This window comes from Bos javanicus, chromosome 27 (assembly GCF_032452875.1).
Source record: "Bos javanicus breed banteng chromosome 27, ARS-OSU_banteng_1.0, whole genome shotgun sequence".
Taxonomy (NCBI): Eukaryota; Metazoa; Chordata; class Mammalia; order Artiodactyla; family Bovidae; genus Bos; species Bos javanicus.
The window spans coordinates 7,374,426-7,398,641 of record NC_083894.1 but is presented as its reverse complement, the minus strand read 5'-3'; the positions used below and the strand labels follow the sequence as shown (position 1 = coordinate 7,398,641).

The 24,216-nt window shown below is 39.5% G+C and overlaps 1 protein-coding gene across 3 annotated transcripts in view; it reads left to right on the top strand.

Moving 5' to 3' along the window:
• The window catches only part of GPM6A (glycoprotein M6A), a 256,670-nt gene that overhangs the window by 205,275 nt on the left and 27,179 nt on the right, over positions 1 to 24,216 (top strand). For all 3 annotated transcript variants that reach the window (XM_061404099.1, XM_061404100.1, XM_061404098.1), the window contains exons 2-3: positions 11,458 to 11,650; positions 19,439 to 19,595. In XM_061404099.1, the coding sequence (XP_061260083.1) occupies positions 11,458 to 11,650; positions 19,439 to 19,595 (350 nt within the window). The remainder of the gene's footprint in view (positions 1 to 11,457; positions 11,651 to 19,438; positions 19,596 to 24,216) is intronic.

Sequence of the window (24,216 nt, the reverse complement as noted above, 5' to 3'; positions counted from 1 at the left end):
ACATCTGTACATCAGAGTCAGCTGAAGTACTTGATAAAAACAGCTATGTTTTCAATGGAGGGGATCCTAGGATCTCTGTTTTTGAGAAAATCCCTAGTGATTTTGGTACCTAGCCAAAAACTTAGCAGAGTATAAAGAATATTTCCAAACTCTGCCTATTCTCTTCCTTTTCTAAGATTTTGCTTTTTAAAGTTAGGAACTAATCTAATCACAGTATTATAGCAATGAGTGAAGTATTTAACATTAAAACCTGTTGTGTGCATTTGTATTCTTTATAATGCCACTTTACCCTGAATTATTCAAATATTTATCTCAACTCTGTAATGATTTTAGGCCAGGGGTATATTCAAGTAAAGTGTTAATAACATTTCAATAATATTGGGGGATTATCTGAGGTATATTCTAGCATGCTTTAAAACTTTACATGGTCATGTCATTAACCAAAGGTCTAGTGTTGGAAATTCTGTTTGCTGTAAAGTTTACAGTATAAAAAATTCTTCACAAGCACAATTCTGAACTCTCATCTTACTGCTCATCTTTCTAGTATGCTATTCTTTACATCAAGGACATTTTTCCACTGTCCTTCAAGTGACTTTGAACTCCACGGTCACTGCCACTCTTTCTGGTGGTTGATGAATATGGTGATTCTGGCTGCTCAGGTTGGATGCTCAAGACGTCACAACGATCCTAAATATTCAGGTAGAATATTTTTAGAAAACTTTGTAGAAAGGTGCTAGAAATTTCAAATGTTATTTCCTGGTAATATGTGGGCTTGTTCTCGCTACTGGTAGGTAGAGATCATATTTCTTGTCACTCTTGTAGATTCCCTTATATGGGCTTTGCTCATAGCTCAGTTGGTAGAGAATCCACCTGCAATGCAGGAGGCCCTGGTTCGATTCCTGGGTCAGGAAGATCCCCTGGAGCAGGGATAGCCTACCGACTCCAGTGTTCTGGCCTGGAGAATCCCATGGACTCTACAGTCCATGGGGGTTGCAAAGAGTTGGACACGACTGAGTGACTTTCACTCTTGTAGACTCAGTACATAGAACTAGTAGGTGCTTAAAAAAAATTCACTGTATATTGGTAGAGTGATTCAGTAACTGTGCTGCCAGCAAAGCATGGGAAAAAATCAATGAGCATGTGAAATAAACCTAGGACAGTCAAGTCTGACTTAATGGTGGCTATACTGTTTGGGTTTCCCTGGTGGCTCAGAGATTAAAACGTCTGCCTGCAATGCGGGAGACCTGGGTTCAATCCCTGGGTCAGGAAGATCCCCTGGAGAAGGAAATGGCAACCCACTCCAGTATTCTTGCCTGGAGAATCCCATGGACAGAGGAGCCTGGTAGGCTACAGTCCACGGGGTCGCAAAGAGTCGGACATGACCGAGTGACTTCACTTTCTTTTTCTTTCACATACTGTTTTTACCCACGGGACAAGGAATTGTGTAATAGGATAAGAGGAAGCGAGGCTGGCTTCCTGTCACTAAAATTTTCACAAACACTTAAGGATCCTAAGGCCAAATGGAATTGTTAAAAGTCTTCAGAAACGGTCTTCTGAAAAGTCATCTGCTTTCACATTAGTGGATAACTTCCCATTTCTCTTGTCTGATAATGGTGTTGTCTAAGACACTCGTTGTCTGTGACCCCAGCTGTTGTAAATGGAAGAGGCACACAGCCAACCCCAGGATGCTTGTCTCCTTGGTATCATGAGGCTGTGGGTAAGGGCTACAGAAGCCCAGGAGGAAAACTTCTTCTCATCTGGAGACATGTGTTCTTCGATTCTAAGAGACTGTTTTGTAGTATTTGATAATTTGCTAATCTTCGTTTTCTCGGCTCTTCTTGATGGACCTCATTACATTTGAATATCAAAATTGGACTTCCTTATCTGATCTTCTAAGTTGCTTATCTTCTATCTCCAGTTTCCATCTTCACCTTTTTGTTCTTTGAGATAGATTTCCTTTTCTTTGTCTTTTAGCTCATCCATTAAAATTTAAACTTCTGCTATCATATTTTTAAATAAGAACTTTTAGCTTTCTTTGCAGTTACCTATTTTTAGCATCCACTCTTATTTCAAGAATGTGCTGTGCTTAGTCACTCAGTTGTGTCCGACTCTTTGTGACCCATGGACTGTAGCCCACCAGGGTCCTCTGTCCATGGGGATTCTACAGCTTGCCATGCCCTCCTCCAGGGGATCTTCCCAATCCAGGGATTGAACCCAGGTCTCCCGCATTGCACATGGATTTTTACCATCTGAGCCACCAGGGAAGCCCATGTACAATGTATTTAATTATATCCTAGGAGAACATAGGAATATGTGAATGTATGTGTGTGTGTGTTTGTGTGTGTGTGCACACACCCATTTAAACTTTCACCAGCTGCCTGCTTTGTCTTTCATTTCTCTGAGCTCTTTTTGTGTTTATTTTTTAATTTATTTTTTATTATTATTTTATTTTTGTTTACTTCTTTCAAGTTGGAGGTGTTCCTCAAATATCTACAGATCTTTTGTTGTCCCTTTGTAATGAAGGAAGTTGGTAAAGTTGTAATGAAGGGAGTTGGTGATGGACAGGGAGTACTGGCGTGCTGCAGTCCATGGGGTTAGACACGACTGAGTGACTGAACTGAACTTAATGAAGAAGCATTCATTTATAATTATTCAAATATTTACCTTAACCCTGTACTTTGTTTGGCCAGGAATATATTTAAATAAAGTGTTAACATTTCAATAATATTGGATGATTATTTGAGCTTTATTCTAGGGCACTTTAAAACTTTAGTTGATCATGTCATTAATCAAAGGGTTAATGTTAGAAATTCTGTTTACTATAATCTTACAGTATAAAACTTCTTCACAAGCACAATTTTGAACTCTCATCTTATCCCCCTAAATGTTTATATTAGAAAAGATAAAAGACTGAAGATTAATAGCTCAGCATCCATTGGCTCAGCGGGTAAAGAATCTGTCTGCAAGGCAGGATATATGTAAGAGACTCAGGTTCGATCCCTGGATCGGGAAGATCCCCTGGAGAAGGAAATGGCTACCCACTCTGGTAATCTTGCCTGAAAAAATCCTGTGGACAGAGGAGCCTGGTGGGCTACAGTCTCAGGTCACAGAGTCCGACACAACTGAGCAACTCAGCACACACACATCCCTCTCTGCTGCTGCTGCTGCCAAGTTGCTTCAGTCATGTCTGACTCCGTGCGACCCCATAGACGGCAGCCCATCAGGCTCCCCCGTCCCTGGGATTCTCCAGGCAAGAACACTGGAGTGGGTTGCCATTTTCTTCTCCAATGCACTAGGCATGATGAAATGTGTAGGAACACACTATAAAAAGATAGAAAGTAAAAACAGAAGGGAAAACTTAAGAACAGAATCTAAGGAAACAAAGTAATCATGCAAAATGGGTTATTTGAAAAGAATGTGTGTGTGTGTGTGTTAGTCGCTCAGTCGTGTCCAACTCTTTGCGACCCCATGGACCGTAGCCCGCCAGGCTCCTCTGTCCATGGGATTAAATCTTCCAGGTAAGAATACTGGAGTGGGTTGCCATTTCCTTCTCCAAGGGACCTTCCCGACCCAGAGATCGAACCCGAGTCTCTCACATTGCAGGCAGATTCTTTACCATCTGAGCTACCAGGGAAGCCCAATAGTAGTATTTAAAAGCCATTGACATTACTGATTACATCAGCGATTAGGGCTGTTGGCTGAATATTCATGGAGCCCTGTCCTGGGCACACGCGGTAGAATTGCGTTGTTTGTTCTGTGTGGCCGAGGGGGAGGCTTGTGACTTTCTAGCCACTGGACCGAGACTAGAAATAGCAGAGTGAGAGGAAGGTGTGCATGAAGGACTGAAGGCCGGAAGGAAGAAGAGGAGGAGGGAGGGAAGTGAAATCATCAGGGGAAACAAAAGGAGGTACGTGCAGATGATGAATCGGTTAAAAATACTATGCAAGTTACATAAAACTTCATCGAAAGTTTGAAAACTTACACTAAGTTTGCACACGCCTACCACATTGAATCCAGCAAACAAACTTAAAAAGCAAAAGAAAGCTTGATTAGTTCTGTAAAGAATTAGATCAGTAGTTAACCTTCTTCCATGAAGTATGCGAGTGGCCTGGATGGTGTTACTGGCTGGTTCTACCAAATATTTATTATGCAGCTAAACCTAATGCAAACTACCTCAGGGTGTAGAAAAAAGATCACATTACGAGGCTGGTATGAACTTGATTACAAAACAGGAAAGCACAAATTAGATGTCAGTCCCATTCATGAACATGAGCATCCCTGTTCTCACCCAGGACATCAGTCATCGCATCATCTCCCCTTATGTTCTTTTGTTTCAGCTTCCATCTCTTTTACCACCACTGACTTCTTAGACACTCTTCGAATCCTCAGGCACCATCCTCAGGACGTTCACATGTGCCTTTCCTCTCTTTGAAGCCCTCTGCTCCTGAGACTCTCTTGCCTGGCCCCTTTACCTCCTCCCATCCTTAAAAATTTGTCATCTCAGTTATTCCTTCCCTGAATTATTCCAATATTCCCTACCTCTCTTCCATATTTTGCTTTTCCTTGCACTTTTCACATTCTTACACATATTACTTCTGCATCTCATTTGTCTGTCTTCCACCTCTAGAACTAGAGCAGAATTTTTTTTTTTTTTACTTACTTCCACAGCACCAGCAATTCGCGAAGTGCCTGGCACCTGGTGAGGGCCTGACAGCTATTTGTGGAATGAACTGATACATACAAAAGCATTGAACAAAATGTTAGCATGACAAATTCAGAAACATATTAAAAAATACAGTATGACTCAGTTGGGTTTTTCTCAGGGATGCAAGTTTAATTTAAAATTGAAAAAAATATTGAAATGGCAGATAAAAAGAAAAACATAAAATTATTTCGACAGATGGGGAAAAGCCAGTTATGGAATTCAAAACTGAAGGTACCGTCTTAATCAGTCAATCAATAGCATACATAATGCTTGATGGTCAAACAAGAGAGTAGAGTCAAGAGAAAGGTCAGTAGTAGAAAGGCACAAATAATGAAAGCTCAAAAACTTCACAGATGGAATAATTATCAACACAAAATAATTCACAGAACTAAAATAATTCAGAGGATCAAAAACTGGTTTTGCAAAATTTCTAGACAGGCAATCATTATAAAAATACCCATCTGAACCCCAATAAGGTAAATTGTGGCATCAGATAAACTGTTTCTAAAATGGCATGATACACATGAGGAAGTGGAGCAAGTTGAGGGAATTTTCTCCTCAACAAACCAAGATAAGCTCCAAGGCTGGGGCACAGACCAGTAGACAATAGACCAATGGTTGAACAGAATTAGACTGCCCGCAAAGAGACTCAGACCTCTGTGGCTACTTGGTAATGACAAAGGTGTTATGGTAGGTTGCAAGATAAAGAATCAACTCCTTGGTAAATGATGCTGGAAAAACATTACCAGTGAGTATATTGTCAGTCTCTTGGCAGCCTCACACATCAGTCTCCCTTCCAGGGCCCTCTGTTTTGTTGCTCTCTCTTCTCAGCTGTCTGTCTCTCTTGCTCTCTTTCTTGTTAATTTAGACTTTTCTCCCTTTATTTTGGTGCACTCTCTGGAGTGAGAAAAGGCTTGTGTTTACTTCACAATGTTTGAATGAAAGAAAATTAAGCAGCATATATCTTACTTTAAAAAAATAGACCATTTTTATAGACTAATATATAGCTTTTATCTTCTTTGAAATTTTGATACAGTTGCTAATATTTCAGAATGTATTGAAAAGAAAGTCCAGTAATTTCTTCTTCTATGTGACAGTAAGAACATAGCATTAATTCATTATGAAAAAAAAAAACAAAACAGGAACTAGATATGAGAAATGCTTGTTTGTGTGTACAGGTATGTCTACAGCATGTAAATTCTGGGTTCAGGATTTCAACCATCAGCTCTGTTTGAGAATCAGTGGCCCTACTTTCATCATACCTAATATTGAAAATGTTTCCCGGGGAAAGTCATTTTATTGTTTTTAATAGAGTTTTCTCAAGAAAAGGTATTTTCCCCAGTACCAGCCCTCCGTGTACTATGCTTTCACGGATACCATTTAATGGAGTGCTTTCTCATTGAAGGCACAGTAAGAAATATGGCGATGGTGGCAGCAGAATCCTCAGCCTCAGAAGATGATTGTTGGGAGCATCTCCTGGGCCCCGGAGCACAGTTGCCATGGTAACTCTGCTGCTATGCCAAGGCCGCATCTCTTAGTGGGAGGAAAGAAGCTCCCCTGCCAGCAGCTACGTGGGATTCTGGCAGCTGGAGAGAACGCCGAAATGGTGCACTGCTTCCCCAGATGGGAGTTCTGAAAGCCTTCTTTAAAAGCCAATAGGCAACTCAGGCCTCGCAGAAGAGTGGGGCGATCAGAATCCAGCCCATTACGAGTGCAAAATGTGCATTAAAAGTTTCTTACTTTGAGTAAAAGTTTTGGGAGGATCAGGACTGAAAATGGGGCTTCCCTAGTAGCTCAGTTGGTAAAGAATTTGCCTGCAGTGTGGAAGACCTGGGTTCAATCCCTGGGTAGGGAAGATTCCCCTGGAGAAGGGAAAGGCTGCCCACTCCAGTATTCTGGCCTAGAGAATTCCATGGACTGTATAGTCTATGGGGTTGCAGAGTCGGACATGACTGAGTGACTCTCACTTCACAGGACAGAAGTGGAAAGATTATAACCTGATCTGACAGTAAAGGAGGTTTAGAGGAATTGGTACTTATCCATAAGGGTACCGTCAGTCTGAGGGATTTAAGTGACAGCATTTAAATAGAAAGTTAAAGAAATATTTCTGTTTAATTTGGAGATTTTAAGCTTGTCTGGAAATGCCTGTTAACTCAGGCTTGTCCATTTGGGTTTACTCAGTATTGAAATTTCTCTCATGTTTTTCTAAATTTAAAAGGCAGTTTTCAATGAAAGCTATACTTAATGTTTGGGCTTCCCTGGTGGTTCAGATGGTAAAGAATCTGCCTGCAGTGCTGGAGACCTGGATTCTGATCCCTGGGTGGGGAGGATCCCCTGGAGAAGGGAATGGCTACCCACTCCAGTGTTCTTGCCTAGAGAATTCCATGGACAGAGGAGCCTGGCGGGCTACAGTCCATGGGGTCACAAAGAGTCAGACGTGACTGAGTGACTCACACTTTCACTTAATCCTCAATACTACACAGACCATGGCACAAAGAGCATCTCCCCTCCCACCATATGTATAGAGTCTAGGCAACCAGGCTTGGTTGCTTGTAGGCTAGAATTGGTCCAACTAACACACAACAGACAAAACATGAAATAAGCAGAAACTGACCAGAATTAGTAACAAAATTAATCAGAAATTCTTTTTTTGCCACTTTATTTATTTTTTAATTGAAGGATAATTGCTTTATAGAATTTTGTGGGTTTCTGTCAGACATCAACAAGAATCAGCCATGGGTTCACCCATGTCCCCTTCCTCCTGAACCCCTTCCAGTCTCCCTCCCCATTCCACCCCTCTAGATTATTACAGACCCCCTATTTGAGTTCCCTGAGTCATATAGCAAATTCCCATTGCCCATCTATTTTGCATATGGTATTGCGAGTTTCTGGTGACCACCAGTGGGCTTACCACTCCCTTTGGTCTGGAGACAGTCACAGTATATCTTTATTCTGTTAGAAGCTTGAGGGGTGGGATCAGCAAAGGTAACTCCTATCCATGAACTTGGTGTTTGGACCCTTTCCTGTATATTTGACTCCTGTTCCTAAGGGTTTCGTGGATACTTTAATCGGACACCTTTTATCGGACATGCCATACATTTAGACCCTTCAAGAAAAATAGGGAGAGAAACTACAAAGGACAAGGATTTGAGATCATGGGGCTCTTGGGGACACTTGCCAAAATTAAGAGTAGCTCTTCTTTGGGTCGGTACCAATTTTAGGTTTTTTCTTTATTTTTAAACAGTCCAAAGATTTTTTTTTCTTTTTTTGCTACCTTGTTAATCTCTGCTCAAAACTGTGTTCAGTGACATTCAGATACTCCACACACTGGTCTCACCCATCTGCCAGTGAAATTTCTTCCTATCACATGAGGTGGCAAGATGTTCTACCCTTTCCTACCTAACCACACTGTGTGCGTGTGTGCGTGCATGCACGTGTGTGCTGTGTGTATCATGCGTGTTGGGGGAGGAATGTTCAGGAAATAATTTGGCCTGTGCTAGCAAGACCTGTGGAAGTGGAAAGGTGTTCAAACTCCTTTTCTTAACTTCTCTTGGGACAGATAAGATGATCCATAATTCTCTTAAGGAGGCTAGTTCAATGAACAATAAAACAGCAGACTAACCCACCCTCTGAATGTAAAGTTACCTCACACAGAAACTTTGCAATCACTGCATGGTTTATATGTAGCTTATAAATATATACACATTATAGATAAGACACACACAGATCTTCCCATGAATTAAGTACAGCACATAACAACCCATTGTCCAATATTATTTGTTATTAGTTTCTGAAGAGATGAAAAGTCAATACATGGAGAGAGTTTGAGGCGTTTCAGCATTACAGAAGGAAATTTGATCCACAATTTCCAAAAGACGATAGGTAGCAGGAAATTTTTGAAATAGGATATGTGTGGGGAAGCAGTGGGGAACAGAGGTGAAACTGATACATAGAGTTCCTCTTTGCTTGTTGCACATCTGACCTGAACTTCCCTTTCTCAGCAGTGGCTGAGAAACAGCATCTCATCAGTATTTCTTGTGGCAACACATATATACTTAGGCATTTCTAGTTAATTCCTTAGAAGAACATATCTGAGTTGACTAGAGAGTTCTGATACTTATTTTGAATATCAACAACCAAGGTTAAGTGATGTTTCAGACTAGTTTAAAACCATCTTTGGAAAATGGAAGACTAAAATGATGAAACTTCAAAAAGCAAAAGTAATTACTGTGGTCAAACGATTTTTGGAAACCATATTGCAACACAGTAATAACTAATATTTATAATACTTACAGTTATATCCAATAATGATAGATGTAACATTTACTGAGTAGTTACTCTATGTCATGCACTATGTTCTGTTAACTCATTCAATGCTCACAAGAACCATTTGAGTCCGTTTTATTGTCACTCTTTTACAAATGATTAATTCAGAAGAATAACCTCGCCCTGAAACACAGAGTGGTGGAGTCCATAACCCATTCCGGTCTCTCTTTTCTAAACTCAAACTGACTCTAAAGTAATGTGCCTTCCTACATTCTCTTCCACTTTTAATGAATGCTGGTCAACGTTCACTAAATTGGATTCAAACACAACTAACAGGTTTTGACTCACTGTGTAAAAGAAACAGGCCCAGGGAGTTGAAAAGAATAAATGTCATGGAAATAAAAACCAAAATGTGCAATTTGAGAGCAATACAGTCAAGATAAAATGATATGCACGTTTCAGTTCAGTTCAGTTCAGTCACTCAGTCATGTCCAACTCTTTGCGACCCCATGAATTGCAGAACGCCAGGCATCCCTGTCCATCACCAACTCCCGGAGTTTACTCAAACTCACATCCATCGAGTCAGAGATGCCATCCAGCCATCTCATACTCTGTCATCCCCTTCTCCTCCTGCCCCCAATCCCTCCCAGCATCAGGGTCTTTTCCAATAAGTCAACTCTTCACATGAGGTGGCCAAAGTACTGGAGTTTCAGCTTTAGCGTCAGTCCTTCCAATGAACACCCAGGACTGATCTCCTTTAGGATGGACTGGTTGGATCTCCTTGCAGTCCAAGGGACTCTCAAGAGTCTTCTCCAACACCACAGTTCAAAAGCATCAATTCTTCAGTGCTCAGCTTTCTTCACAGTCCAATTCTCAATCCATACATTACCACTGGAAAAACCATAGACTGGACTAGACGGAACTTTGTTGGCAAAGTAATGTCTCTGCTTTTGAATATGCTATCTAGGTTGGTCATAACTTTCCTTCCAAGGAGTAAGCGTCCCTTAATTTCATGACTGCAGTCACCATCTGCAGTGATTTGGGAGCCCAAGAAAATAAATTCTGACACTGTTTCCCCATCTCTTTGCCATGAAGTGATGGGACCAGATGCCATGATCTTAGTTTTCTGAATGTTGAGCTTTAAGCCAACTTTTTCACTCTCCTCTTTCATTTTCATCAAGAGGCTTTTTAGTTCCTCTTCACTTTCTGCCATAAGCATGGTGTCATCTGCATATCTGAGGTTATTGATATTTCTCCTGGCAGTCTTGATTCCAGCTTGTGCTTATTCCAGCCCAGCGTTTCTCATGATGTACTCTTGCATATAAGTTAAATAAGCAGGGTGACAACAGGCAGCCTTGACATACTCCTTTTCCTGTTTGGAACCAGTCTGTTGTTCCATGTCCAGTTCTAACTGTTACTTACTGACTTGCATATAAGTTTCTGAAGGGGCAGGTCAGGTGGTCTGGTATTCCCATCTCTTTCAGAATTTTCCACAGTTTATTGTGATCCACACAGTCAAAGGCTTTGGCATAGTCAATAAAGCAGAAATAGATGTTTTTCTGGAACTCTCTTCCTTTTTCCACGAGCCAGCGGATGTTGGCAATTGGATCTCTGGTTCCTCTGCCTTTTCTAAAACCAGCTTGAACATCTGGAAGTTCATGATTCACGTATTGCTGAAGCCTGGCTTGGAGAATTTTGAGCGTTACTTTACTAGTGTGTGAGATGAGTGCAATTGTGCAGTAGCTTGAACATTCTTTGGCATTGCCTTTCTTTGGGATTGGAATGAAAAGTGACCTTTTCCAGTCCTGTGGCCACTGCTGAGTTTTCCAAATTTGCTGGCATATTGAGTGCAGCACTTTCACAGCATCATCTTTCAGGATTTGAAATAGCTCCACTGGAATTCCATCACCTCCACTAGCTTTGTTCATAGTGGTGCTTTCTAAGGCCCACTTGACTTCACATTCCAGGCTGTCTGGCTCTAGGTGAGTGATCACACCATCGTGATTATCTTGGTCTTGAAGATCTTTTTGTACAGTTCTGTGTATTCTTGCCTGTATAGTGAAGATTAATTATTATAGGAAATCTGGGACTTCCCTGGCAGTTCAGTGGCTAAGACTCTGCATTCCCAACACAGGGGGTGTGAGTTCAATCCCTAGTTGGGAAACTAGGATCCCACATACCATGTGGTGCAGCAAAAAAAAAAAAAAAAAAAGGAAATCCTATTTGGGAAGGAAGGGCTTCTGTAATTTTGGGGTAGAAGAGGAAACCCCCAGGTGAAGTAAGCCTTCTCTTGCCTGTGGAGGATGGTTGCTAGTTAAGGAACTTGATTTGTATACTTTCCAGGACACCATAGGACTGGACTTGTGTGGTTGACCTGATGTCATCTATAAATGCAATACTGCATATTCCTTTAAGTTTGAGAAAAAATTTCATTAGATTAATATGGAATATTAATTTCTAATTTTTTTTCTGTTGGTCTTCTGCAGGGTGTTTCGAGTGCTGTATTAAATGCCTGGGCGGCATTCCCTATGCCTCTCTGATCGCCACCATCCTGCTCTACGCCGGGGTTGCCCTGTTCTGTGGCTGTGGTCATGAAGCACTTTCTGGAACTGTCAACATCCTGCAAACCTACTTTGAGATGGCCAGAACTGCTGGAGATACACTGGACGTCTTTACCATGTAGGTCAACATGGTATCGCTTCTCATTTTGAGAGTCTGTGTGCTCAGTGCTGTGTGTTAAATGAACAGGGGTCTAGAGATAAGTGAGGCAGTATTTTACAGACGAAAAAATACTTTTAGGGAGGGTGAAAAGCATGTCCTCTTGGACATAATGATAACAAAATTTTCAGGAAAAGTTGAAATAATGCATGTTTATCTAAAATATACTGGCACTTAAGATTGGAGAGAGATTGGTCATAAAATAAGAAACATAACAAAATATATGTGTGATAATGTCCCCCCAAAACCATACACACACATAATGATTAAAAGGAGGTAGTTGTTGATTAGACACTCAGATAGGAAGGTAAATTATTTAAAAATAGTCCCTAACTCTGAAGCATCAATTTAGAACTTCATCAATGTCACTGACAAATGGAAATGAATAAATAACAAATTTTAAAAATAATGAAAAAAGAGATAAGGAAGTTATATCACTTATATTTCCCAGTGTAACTTTATTTTACAAATTCTGAAAATTCAGCGTTATCCATTAAATTGAATTTTTTAAACCTGTAGTAGACAGTTTATCGATTAACACTGAATCAGGTATATAGCATGAATTGATCCTTGAGAGTTTATGAATGATACTCATCCTTTGTAATATAATTAAACTATTTGAAAATGCTTTGGATTATTACATGTTGGTTTGCAAAGAGCCTTAAGCAAATGATTCCATAGATATATTTTAATGTGACAATACTGACATTTTCTTTTTAGTTTTATCTCAGCCTACACTGGACAAAATATGTTTTCACTGTGCATTATTTTAAGCTACCACAGATGTCTTTAAAATCTACAGATCCTCTATATTTAGGCTACATCCAAAGTGCTAACTTTTAGTTATAGAAGTTTGCAAGAAATAAGAAGCTTAATAAGTGGCACGGAATGATTGACTGCATAAATCTACTGAAAACCAGTTGCCAGCATGTTTATTTGACATTTAGACACACACCTTTATAGATCACAAACCTTGACAAAAACTCCGCAGGGTGTACATGTGTGGGTGCAGCAGAAGAATCAGAGGTCATATGCTAACTCCGGAACTTTAACCTTGACCTCTTATATTGGGAGTGAAATGTGAAATCAATAATGCATCTTTGGCATGAGAAGAATGCCATTTAGATTGGAATAAAAGCAAGTGCTCAAGTTCTCTCTTTTCATATTTCAAATAACTAAAATCCCTTATCCTAAGCCCTGTGAAGCTAGCAAATGAATTAAACCCTCTTCCTGTTGGCAAACAGCTCATGAAAACACAGAGGGAAGATGTGTACCAGTACCTCCTGGGTATGATTAAACCAGGAGGTACATTCAGGGTCACATAGTGGCTGAGAAGTGGTAGCGTTTTCAAAAGTCAGAGTTTTCTAAAGAACACATGGGCTCCTTAGAATGTAGTGATTTGCCTGTCAGTGAATGTGCTTAGACAAGGCTGGTAATGAACCTCCGATTCTGAGATGCTTACAATCTATGTTGTTCAGTTGCTCAGTCGTGTCCAATTCTTTGCAACCTCATAGACTGCAGCACACCAGGCTTCCCTGTCGTTTACCATTTCCCTGAGCTTGCTCAAACTCATGTCCATCAAGTCAGTGATGCCATACAACTATCTCATCCTCTGTCCCCTTCTCCTCCTGCCTTCAATCTTTCCCAGCATCTGGGTCTTTTCTAATGAGTTGGCTCTTCGCATCAAGTGGCCAAAGTGTTGGAGCTTCAGTTTCAGCATCACTCCTTCCAATGAATATTCAGGACTGATTTCCTTTAGGATTGACTGGTTGGATCTCCTTGCTGTCCAAGGGACTCTCAAGAATCTTCTCCAGCACCACAGTTCAAAACAGTTCAATTCTTCATTGCTCAGCCTTTTTTATTGTCCAGCTCTCACATCCATATGTGACTACTGGAAAACCATAGCTTTGACTATACAGACCTTTGTACGCAAAGTAATGTCTCTGCTTTTTAATATGCTGTCTAGGTTGGTCATAGCTTTTCTTCCAAGAAGCAAGCGTCTTTTAATTTCATGACTGCAGTCACCGTCCGCAGTGATTTTGGAGCTCAAGAAAATAAAGTCTATATTCACTTATTACACTATATTACAATCTATATTCACTTGCTAAACCTCAGTCTTCTTTTTTCAAGAACAGTTACTTTAGGATTAGTGCTTATTTTGCTATTTGGGCTATTGCAAATATCAAGTATGGAAATATATTTAAAACTCCTTGAATTTATTATACTTCTACCATGTACTTGTTTTCAAATATTCACATTTTTTTCAAGAAAATCTTTAGTCTGGTTTGTTTTTTAATTAATTCACTTAGCAAATACTACAGGGTTATACTCGGTGCAAGTCACTGTGCTAATCTTTAGGGACACGAAGTAGTACAAGACAAATTATTTTTCCTCTTGTACTGACATAGGAAACATATATTAGCAAAGCGCCATTCACATTAGACTCAGTTCAGTTCAGTTCAGTTCAGTCACTCAGTTGTTTTCAACTCTTTGAGACCCCATGGACTGCAGTACGCCAGGCCTCCCTGTCCATCACCAACTCCTGGAGTTCACTCAAACTCAGGTCCATTGAGTTGGTGATGCCATCCAGCCATCTCATCCTCTGTATCCTCTGTCGTCCCCTTCTCCTCTTGCCTTCAATCTTCCCCAGCATCAGGGTCTTTTCAAATGAGTCAGTTCTTCACATCAGGTGACCAAAGTATTGGAGTTTCAGTTTCAGCATCAGTCATTCCAGTGAATATTCAGGACTGATTTCCTTTAGGATGGAGTGGTTGAATCTCCTTGCAGTCCAAGGGTCTTTCAAGAGTCTTCTCCAACACGACAGTTCAAAAACATTAGACTCAATAGATATGAATCAGATAATGGTAGTTAGTACTTGAGCTGATTTCGAGGATGCATCAGGTTAATGAAGTAGAGAGAGTTGAGAAGCTGCAATAATTGACACCACATGGCATTGGCACAGACATACATATAAGAACTTATAACTACATACAAAATTATGTTCCTACTCACATTTTTACCAGAAATGTTTCAGATGGATTTAAAGTTAAAATTTAAGAGTAAACTAATCTGTAAAAGTACAGATTTAAATGGGACTTCCCTGGTGGCTCAGACAGGAAAGAATGTGCCTGCAATGCAGGAGATGCAAGTTTGATCCCTGGGTTGGGAAGATCCCCTGGAGAAGGGAATGGCAACCCACCCAGTATTCTTGCCTGGAGAATCCCATGGAGAAAGAAGCCTGGTGGGCTACAGACCATGGGATCACAGAGTTGGACATGACTGAGCGACTAACACACACACACACACACACACACACACACACACACACAGATTTAAATATAAAGTTTTACTTCTTATGGAGCAAGAAGTATGTAAACAATGTAAGAAATTTCAAGAATATATAGATTTGAGATAATAAAAATTAAATTTTACTCATTAAAGTATTATAAAAAGTTAAAAGATGTTTTAAAACTGAGAAATATATTTACCACTTACCTAACAAGATTTCCTAATTTTAATAGAATAAATTCAAGAAAAGGATACATATTCTAGTAGAATAATTGGCAAAATATAAAAACATGTTTCTTATAGAATGCAAATGACTAATAGCTTATAAATATATGTTTATCCATACCACTAAACCAAGAATATTAATTAAAATGATAATGCATTGCTTTTAAACTATCAGTTTATTAGAAAAGTTAAATGGTAATTCTCAGTATTGGGAAACAGAGAAACCCTCTTACTGGTTATCCATGCATTTTTATTTTGGCATGAATTTTCTGGACCCTATTTCACAATACATACCTTAAAATTTTCTAGGAATTTATCGCAGAGAAATAACCTACACTGCCCAAGGATTTATCTTAAATGATGTTTGTAATGGTGGTGCGTAGCTTCCTATTACTGCTGTAAGAAGTTACAACAAATCCAGTGAATTAGAAAAACACATTTATTATTTTTTAACATTTCTCGAGGTCAGAAGTCTGAAATGGATCTCACTGAGCTTATTGAAATGGGGTCAAATCAAGGGATTGGCAGGACTTCACTCCATCTGGCGGCTCCAGGAGAGAATCCACGTTCTCACTTGCTCCAGCTTCCAGGGGCACCTGCATCCTTGGCTCAGGGCCCCCTTCCCTCTTCAAAGCCAGCCGTGGAGCATCTTCAGATTTCTCTCTGCATCTGACCCTGACTTTCCTGCATCTCTGTTTCACTGATCACTAGGACCTTGTGATTATATAACACAGGATGACCTCTGATGAGCTAGTCCATCCAAAGCAGTGTGGAACAGAAGCAGAGATTATTCATGGTTTTCTTGTGACTGAATTGGAATGTCTCAGAGAGTAGTATCCTGGGTTTGGGACTGTGACGCTTACTCCTTAATGAAAAATGCACCCATTCCTACTTCTTAGGAATCTTTTTAGGGAACACAGTAGTTTTACTGAAATAACACATATTGAAATAAAGACAATCAGTAAGAGGTTGTCGGGGTGCACTTTTTAGGTTTTGCAAAAATGATCTCTAGTCTCTGAATCCAGGAGGATGCTTTGCCTTTCGGCGCCTATATAGTCTCATGTCCCAGGTTGCTGCTTATGCTCACCTGGATCCTTCTTACAGTGAAAAAGAGGGGATCAGAAGTATCTCCAGAAAGAACTGTACAGGCATATTTACTTTGCTCATATATCTTTACCAAAATATTGGTAAAAAGTTACCGATATTTTTATGCTTAGAAAGTTTTTACAGGCAACAGTTGTTACAAGAGGGGAAAAAAAGCAATCTTGGCTACTGCAATAGGTTAAAAAACAAATGCTTCATTCTAAATACACCAACTTCCTAATCCCTAAAACCCTGTAACTATTACTTTATGTGGCAAAAAAGTGAATTTTGCCTTATATGGTGTAAATGGTTTTGAGTTAGAGATCTTGGGAAGAGAAAATTATCCTGCAGTATTCAGGTAGGCACTAAAAGTAACATATATCGTTTTGAGAGACAGGCAGAAGATGTTTTGAGAAAAACTCAGAAGTCAGTACAGAAATCAAACATCACCAACTAAATGATAAAAATCAGCATCACTACTAATTTTGTAGCATCAGATGGACAGAGTTATCACCTACCTAGTATGTAGCCAAGAATGAATAATCTGAATCTAACCACGAGGATACATCAGACAAACCCCAGATGAAGAATAGTGTATTTAGTAAGGAGGGAGTGGGTTGTATTCTTCAGCAATGTTAATGTCCCGAAGACAAAGACAGGCTGCAGATGTGTTCTGAGCTAAAGGACGCTAGGGAGAAACACGGCAAATGAATGCAGAACTTGCCTCTGGACTGGATCCCACGTTGCAAGGGGGAAATGCTATGGGTCAGTCCAGCTAATAAAATTAGAATACAAATGATAGGTTTGACACAAGTACTCTATCAACATTATATTTCTTCTTAAATTTTATTTTAATTGGAGGATAATTGCTGTACAATATTCTCTTAGTTTCTGCCATGCATCAACATGAATCAGCCATAGGTATACATATGTCCCCTCCTTCTTGAGTCTCCCTCCCACCTTCCATCCCATCCCATCCCTCTAGTTTATCACAGAGCACTGGGTTTGAGCTCCCTGCTTAAAATAGCAAATTCCCACTGGCCGTCTATTTTATCAACATTATAGTTCTTAAGATCGATCATTGTACTGCAGAGAATTTCTCTCCATTCAGATAAAATTATCCCAAAAGAGAAAAACACAAGGTAAATGAGGGAAAATGTCATAAAGTAGATTAAGGGTTTATAGGATTTTTTTGTACTATTCATTTTCTGTAACTTTCTTTAAATGTGAATTCAGTTCAGTTGCTCAGTTGTGTCCCACTTTTTGCGACCCCATGAATCGCAGCACGCCAGGCCTCCCTGTCCATCACCAACTCCTGGAGTTAACTCAGACTCACGTCCATCAAGTCAGTGATGCCATCCAGCCATCTCATCCTCTGTCGTCCCCTTCTCCTCTTGCCCCCAATCCCTCCCAGCATCAGACTCTTTTCCAATGAGTCAACTCTTCGCATGAGGTGGCCAAAGTACTTGAGTTTCAGCTTTAGCATCATTCCTTCCAAAGAAATCCCAGGGCTGATCTCCTTCAGAATGGACTGGTTGGATCTCCTTGCAGTCCAGGGGACTCTCAAGAGTCTTCTCCAACACCACAGTTCAAAAGCATCAATTCTTCGGCGCTCAGCTTTCTTCACAGTCCAACTCACACCCATACATGACCACTGGAAAAACCATAGCCTTCATTCTCAAATAAAAATTAAAATATATTTTAAAATAGGTCATTTTAACCTAAGCATTGTGTGGAAAAACCCATACAAGTTTGGTTTAACTAAACTCTTCAAAGTGTTAGTGATGTCAAATGGGATCTGAATGTTGAAATCCTCAGATTGTTTCACATGTATGATGGTCTGATGCAATTCACATCATCTGCTTCATTGCCCATGACAAAGAGAATTGTGGAATATTTAGATTGTTCAGACAGTGGGAATCACTGGTCACTAAACCATCGCTCTGGTACACTGATGCAACAAGTTCATTTATGCTATGACATATTTGTTTTAATATTGTCATAGCATCCAAAGTTTCTAACTCTCCATCAGTGTAAGCGAGCTTCCTATTCACTCTTTCCCCCTTTGTATAAAGTCAATAGCATCTGTCCTTCATTTCTTGCCACCCTATCTGTTACACTCACTTTAGTTACTGAGGAGAGTAAAAATCAAGTTTGGCCAGTGAAATGAAGAGAAATTCTCTTTCAAATGCATATGAAGACCACAAACACAGAACTGCAGCTAATATGTATATCTCACCTCATACCATGGCTCCACAACCACTAGTTTTGGTTCTAGAGGCAGAAAAACTGATTAATTTATGATTTTTAATTTCCAAAAGGTTTGGGGGTTCCCATACAATATCTAGAATAACAACAACAACAAAATCCATCTGCAATTTATAGATAATACGTATTTCTCTCCCCCTTAAATACATGGGCACTCAATTGTCAGAAGAGAAAAAAATACTTTCCCATTTCTCTGTGGAATTATTCTATAATTTGCCTCAGGCCCAGTTAATTCCATCACATAATATTCCATTAGAGATTCTGCCTTAAAAGTTTAATTGTCAAAATTATAACTTAGCTATAAAACCATAATTTTTCAATTATTGTCAACAGAAACTATTAGTGATGAAACCATCACAGTAAGTGTGACATAAAACATAATTACAGTTGACTATAAGAAAAATATGAGATTGTTACTTTATCAGAAATGAATGCATCATTAGCCATAAAGCTTTCTTCCTCTTGTAATGTCGTAACGTCTTAAAAACTCAAGTGTTTTATATCTAAACCTTTGTATCTGCTATTTTGTCATAATTTTTTAAAAATTATATGGTAATTATCCTACTTATCAAATTCATCTCAGCAAAGTCCAGTATGATCCACTACTCACCCAGGGCTACCTTGGTGTGAACCAGGGGAGAGGGGATGGTGCAGTGGAAGAGGAAAAACTTAGAAACATGAGAAACCAACAAATCCTGGAAGGGGCAGAAGAAAATGTACAAGCATTAGGCATATAAAGCAACAATGTTTAAAAAATCCAACCTTCATCATGAACATAAATATTCCATAGCTTTCGTTCCAAAGGACCCTGAGCACATGGGCGTCCACTGCTGTGGATCAGCCGTGAAGAGTTGTTGAACTAAATCATTTGGTCTTTCCTTCCAGGATTGACATCTTCAAGTATGTCATCTACGGAATTGCAGCTGCCTTCTTTGTGTACGGCATTCTGCTGATGGTGGAAGGCTTCTTCACAACCGGGGCTATCAAAGATCTCTACGGGGATTTCAAAATCACCACTTGCGGCAGATGCGTGAGCGCGTGGGTATGTTCTCTGTTTGCACTCAGAGCTTCATGCAGGTTTATTTCAGTAGCACTCTGGTGTTTGTGTTCATCTGCCAGGAATGGAAGTAATATATATTTTTTAACACAGTAACATTGCCTCCTGTGATGGCTATTTAAAATCGTGATGATATTATTTTCTAATTTAAGATTATTACATGTGAAAATTCAGGTTCAAATTCTCAAATCATGTGCAATACAACTCGTTTTGCTTCTGGAGGCAGCAAACTGTTGACTGATTTATATTTTGTTTTTCCCAAATGACCCTGGTCTTCCCATACAATGTTTAGGATAATAGAAAAATCCGTCTGCAATTTATAGATAAATGCATGTCTCTCCTCCTTAAATACATGTCTCTATATTTTACTGTAAATTTGGGTGGAAACTGTAATTTCTGTTTAGTTTTCATGTAAGGTAAGAATTACCCTATATTATACTTATTTAGGTTTTAAATTCTTATTGATATTTAATGGTAAATCAAACTTACAGTCAAGAGATAATGCAATGCAGAAAATTTAAGCACAAGAGATGAAAATTAAGAGTAATATGGTTTAAAGTACTCTCATATGTTTATGCAGAGTAATTTTCACAAACTTGGGAGCTTCCTTTTTTTTGGGGGGGTGGCATTCAATTTATTTATTTATTTATTTTATTATTGTTATTATTATTATTTTTTTTTACTTTACAATATTGTATTGGTTTTGCCATACATCAACATGCATCCGCCATGTGGCAGATGCATGTTGATGTATGGGAGCTTCCATTTTTAACTAACATTTTTTCTTATTTCCTAATATTATATGAGAATATATATTTAATTACAGCATATATTTCCTATTATGTAAGGTGTCTCTAATAAGGATGGTGTAATTTATTTCAGTCTTACAGAAAAGTTCGAAGAAACCAACTGTTTTCTCCACCAGCTTGTAAAAGTGGTATTATTTGCTCAGTGTCCACAATGATAATAACACGAGAAAATAGTTTGCCCATGTTACAGGTATTTGTTGTCATCTCTGCAATAATTTCTTTTTTTTTTAAGCTTTAAAGTATCCAATACTTTAATTAAAAACTGGATAACTCTATCAAATCATTGTAGATGCTAAAAGCAAATAATACATAATCTGTATTTAACAAAGGCATGATTTAAAAAAAAAAACTTTGATTACAAAGTTATATAACACTTTTTAAAACAAAGTTATTTACATATTTTTCAAACCTTCTCAATGCTTTTATTTGATATACTTGATCAAAGAATGAACATGGTTTATTAAACTGTCCCACTATGGTTGTGGTCATATCACATGTAGGCATATCTGATGTCTCTTGGAGATATTTTTTATGAAGTACTTTTCAATAAAGAAGAGAGGGCTTTTGACCTACCACCTACTTTTCTTTTTTTTTAATTTTATTTTTAAACTTTACAAATTGTATTAGTTTTGCCAAATATCAAAATGAATCCGCCACAGGTATACCTGTGTTCCCCATCCTGAACCCTCCTCCTTCCTCCCTCCCCATACCTTCCCTCTGGGTCGTCCCAGTGCACCAGCCCCAGGCACCCAGTATCATGCATTGAACCTGGACTGGCGACTCATTTCATACATGATATTATACATGTTTCAATGCCATTCAAGGCTCTTTTGGAGGACACTGTTTATTGTAATAGCTCAGTGTTAGGATCAGCAATATCAGATTACAGACCCAAAGGAAGTTAAGCTAAAGATCTTGGATTAATAAGTAAGATATGAATATTCACTGGGCCAATTTTTAGTGATACGTAAGGGATTTCTCTATTAAGAAGGGACACTGTGATTTTAGGTTCACTTGTACTCTGCCAAGGGCTCCTCTGGTGGCTCAGCAGTAAAGAACCCACCTGCTGATGCAGGAGACGTGAGTTCGATCCCTGGGTGAGGAAGATGCCCTGGAGAAGAAAATGGGAACCCACTCCAGTATTCTTGCCTGAGAAATCTCATGGACAGAGGAGCCTAGCGGGCTACAGTCCATGGGGTCGCAAGAATCGGACCTGACTTAGTCATTAAGCGGCAACAAATACTGTGCCAATAGAGTATGAGGAATTCAGTTAATGATAGACTTCTCCTTATAATTAGGACAGTATCATTATAACACCACTGTTTGTCATAGCAAATCACTTAACTCCTCCAGATCACAGTTTACTCTCTTATATCATAAAGACATTAGATCATCTTATGGCACCCCATTCCAGTACTCTTGCCTGGAAAATCCCATGGATGGAGGAGCCTGGTAGGCTGCAGTCCATGGGGTCGCTGAGAGTTGGAGACGACTGAGGGACTTCACTTTCACTTTTCACTTTCATGCATTGGAGAAGGAAATGGCAACCCACTCCAGTGTTCTTGCCTGGAGAATCCCAGGGACGGGGGAGCCTGGTGGGCTGCCATCTATGGGGTCGCACAGAGTCGGACACGACTGAAGCGACTTAGCAGTAGCAGCAGCAAAGTGCAGTCTAGCTCAAAGAGTCCTTCATTCTGAAGCACTAGAATCACAGAGAAAAAGGGTCTCTGAGCACACTTTTACCATTGAGGAGTGACCTTGTGCCAGGAAGAGGGCAACTGACTATGTTGTTTCATTGAGATTGTGAAGTTTCTGCATAGGATTGTAGGCAGAAACAAAAAGTCCTGAAAGAAACCGCCTGTGTCATTAATGATTATCTGCTTGCCATTCAAACCTTTCAAAGATATCTCAAATAAGGATTTTTAAAGCAAAACTGGGAGCCACATTTTTTTCTATAATAGTAACAATTTTGTCACCCAGTCCCTCTTACCAGCCCAGAATGGTGGTAGCAGCTGCGTGGGCTCCCGCAGAGGCGAGGCAGCGGGGACCCACGCCATAGCCCACCCGCTCCTTGGGCATCCTCCCTGCACCCCGAACAAGCGGAAGCGGGGCAGAAGCAGAGCTGCACTTGTGTGTTTTGCAGAAACATCAGTGCAGCAGAGAGGGCTCTGAGTCAGGCCTGGGCTGTCCCAACACGGGCTCCAGGCAGGGGACCAGCGCCTGCAGAAAGAGACCAGCTCTGCCACCGGAGGTGGGCAGCGGCAGCTGTGGACCGCGCAGGGCACACCCCTGCCAGCCTCTCTTCCCACCGCACACCCAGCTCCCTGCTCATGGCTCATGGCTCATGCTCATGGAGACTCAGGGCTCCATGGAATCAGAGGGGAAAATAATAATGTTTTATCAGTCACACTGTCCTGCTGTTTATGATTTTTGCTTTCTTGTTTGCATTCTGCTGCTCCCCCTCCCCCCACACACAGTTTGTAGATAAATTGTATCTTACAGTCTACTATTTGTTTTATGAGTTCACCTGTTAGCCTGTTAATCAGTCTTCCTTAGCTTTAAAAAGGTCTTTTTGAAAATAGATTCATGAATTTCTATTTGGAATTCTGAATGATATTCACAGGTGGAAAAAAATTTTTGAAACAACCATATTATAATATTATAGAATCAGCTTTCAGAGTTAGTGCTGAAAGAAAAGTATTATTCTATCCCTGTTTTTTCATGCTGTATAAAATGTAAAGTGGTCACTAGTAACTGATTCTGCTCACAAAATGGAATTGTGCCCAATGCATAAATGCAGTTTATTTTAAAGTGGCATTGCATCTCTGAATAGAAGATGCTAAATGCTATTCTCTTTTTCTAATGAATCTCTTGAAAACATAACTTGACCTGCATTATGCACTTCTGTCATGCAGCATCAAGACCACTTCAAATTCATTTCAGATTTTTAATGCTGTCCCTAGAAATCCTAAATGGGAGGCATATAAAACACATTAGCATGGTATTAACTCTTAGGGGTGAGGACCACTAGTTTACTAAGAGCATGTGAAAATTTATTTAACTATTCTAAGCAACAATTTTTATCTAAATTAAGTAGTAAATGGCACCAACATGAGTAAAAGTCAAATGTTGCTGAATATATTAAATGTGAACTTAAATTTGATATAGAAATATTTTCTCTCCTTTGAATTTCTTCCCCATTAAGTTTTTTTTTCTTTTCTTTTCTTTTTTAACTTTACAATATTGTATTGGTTTTGCCATATATCAACATGAATCCACCCATTAAGTTTTTAAACCAAAAAATACATTTATTTGGTTGCAGTTTGGGAGCTATTCAGTGGCTCACATCTTGAAATCTTGGGATACTTGTTACACCCATCACTAAGTTATCTTGTTCTAAAAATTTCTCATTATGACAGCAATATGGCTCTCAAATGTTATCTATGCTAGTTCTGACACATCAGATTTTTAAGCCCAACACCTTTGAAGTAATGGAGTTCTTAAATGTGCTACTTTCCTTGGAAATTAATACATTTTCCATAAATCTACCTGCTGTAAGTATTCTATAAGACAATAAAAAATTTTAAAGTATATGCATTCATTTACTAGGGCTGCCATAACAAAGTACCATGAAAGTAGCAAAAACATATTGTCTCACATTTCTGGAGTCTTCAAGTCCAAGATCAAGGTGTCAGCAAGACTGGTTCCCCCCTAGGGCCGTGAGGAAGCTCTGTTCCTCAGCTCTGGCGGGCGCTGGTGGTCTTTGGTGATCTGGGCTTGTAGAAGCACCACCCCAG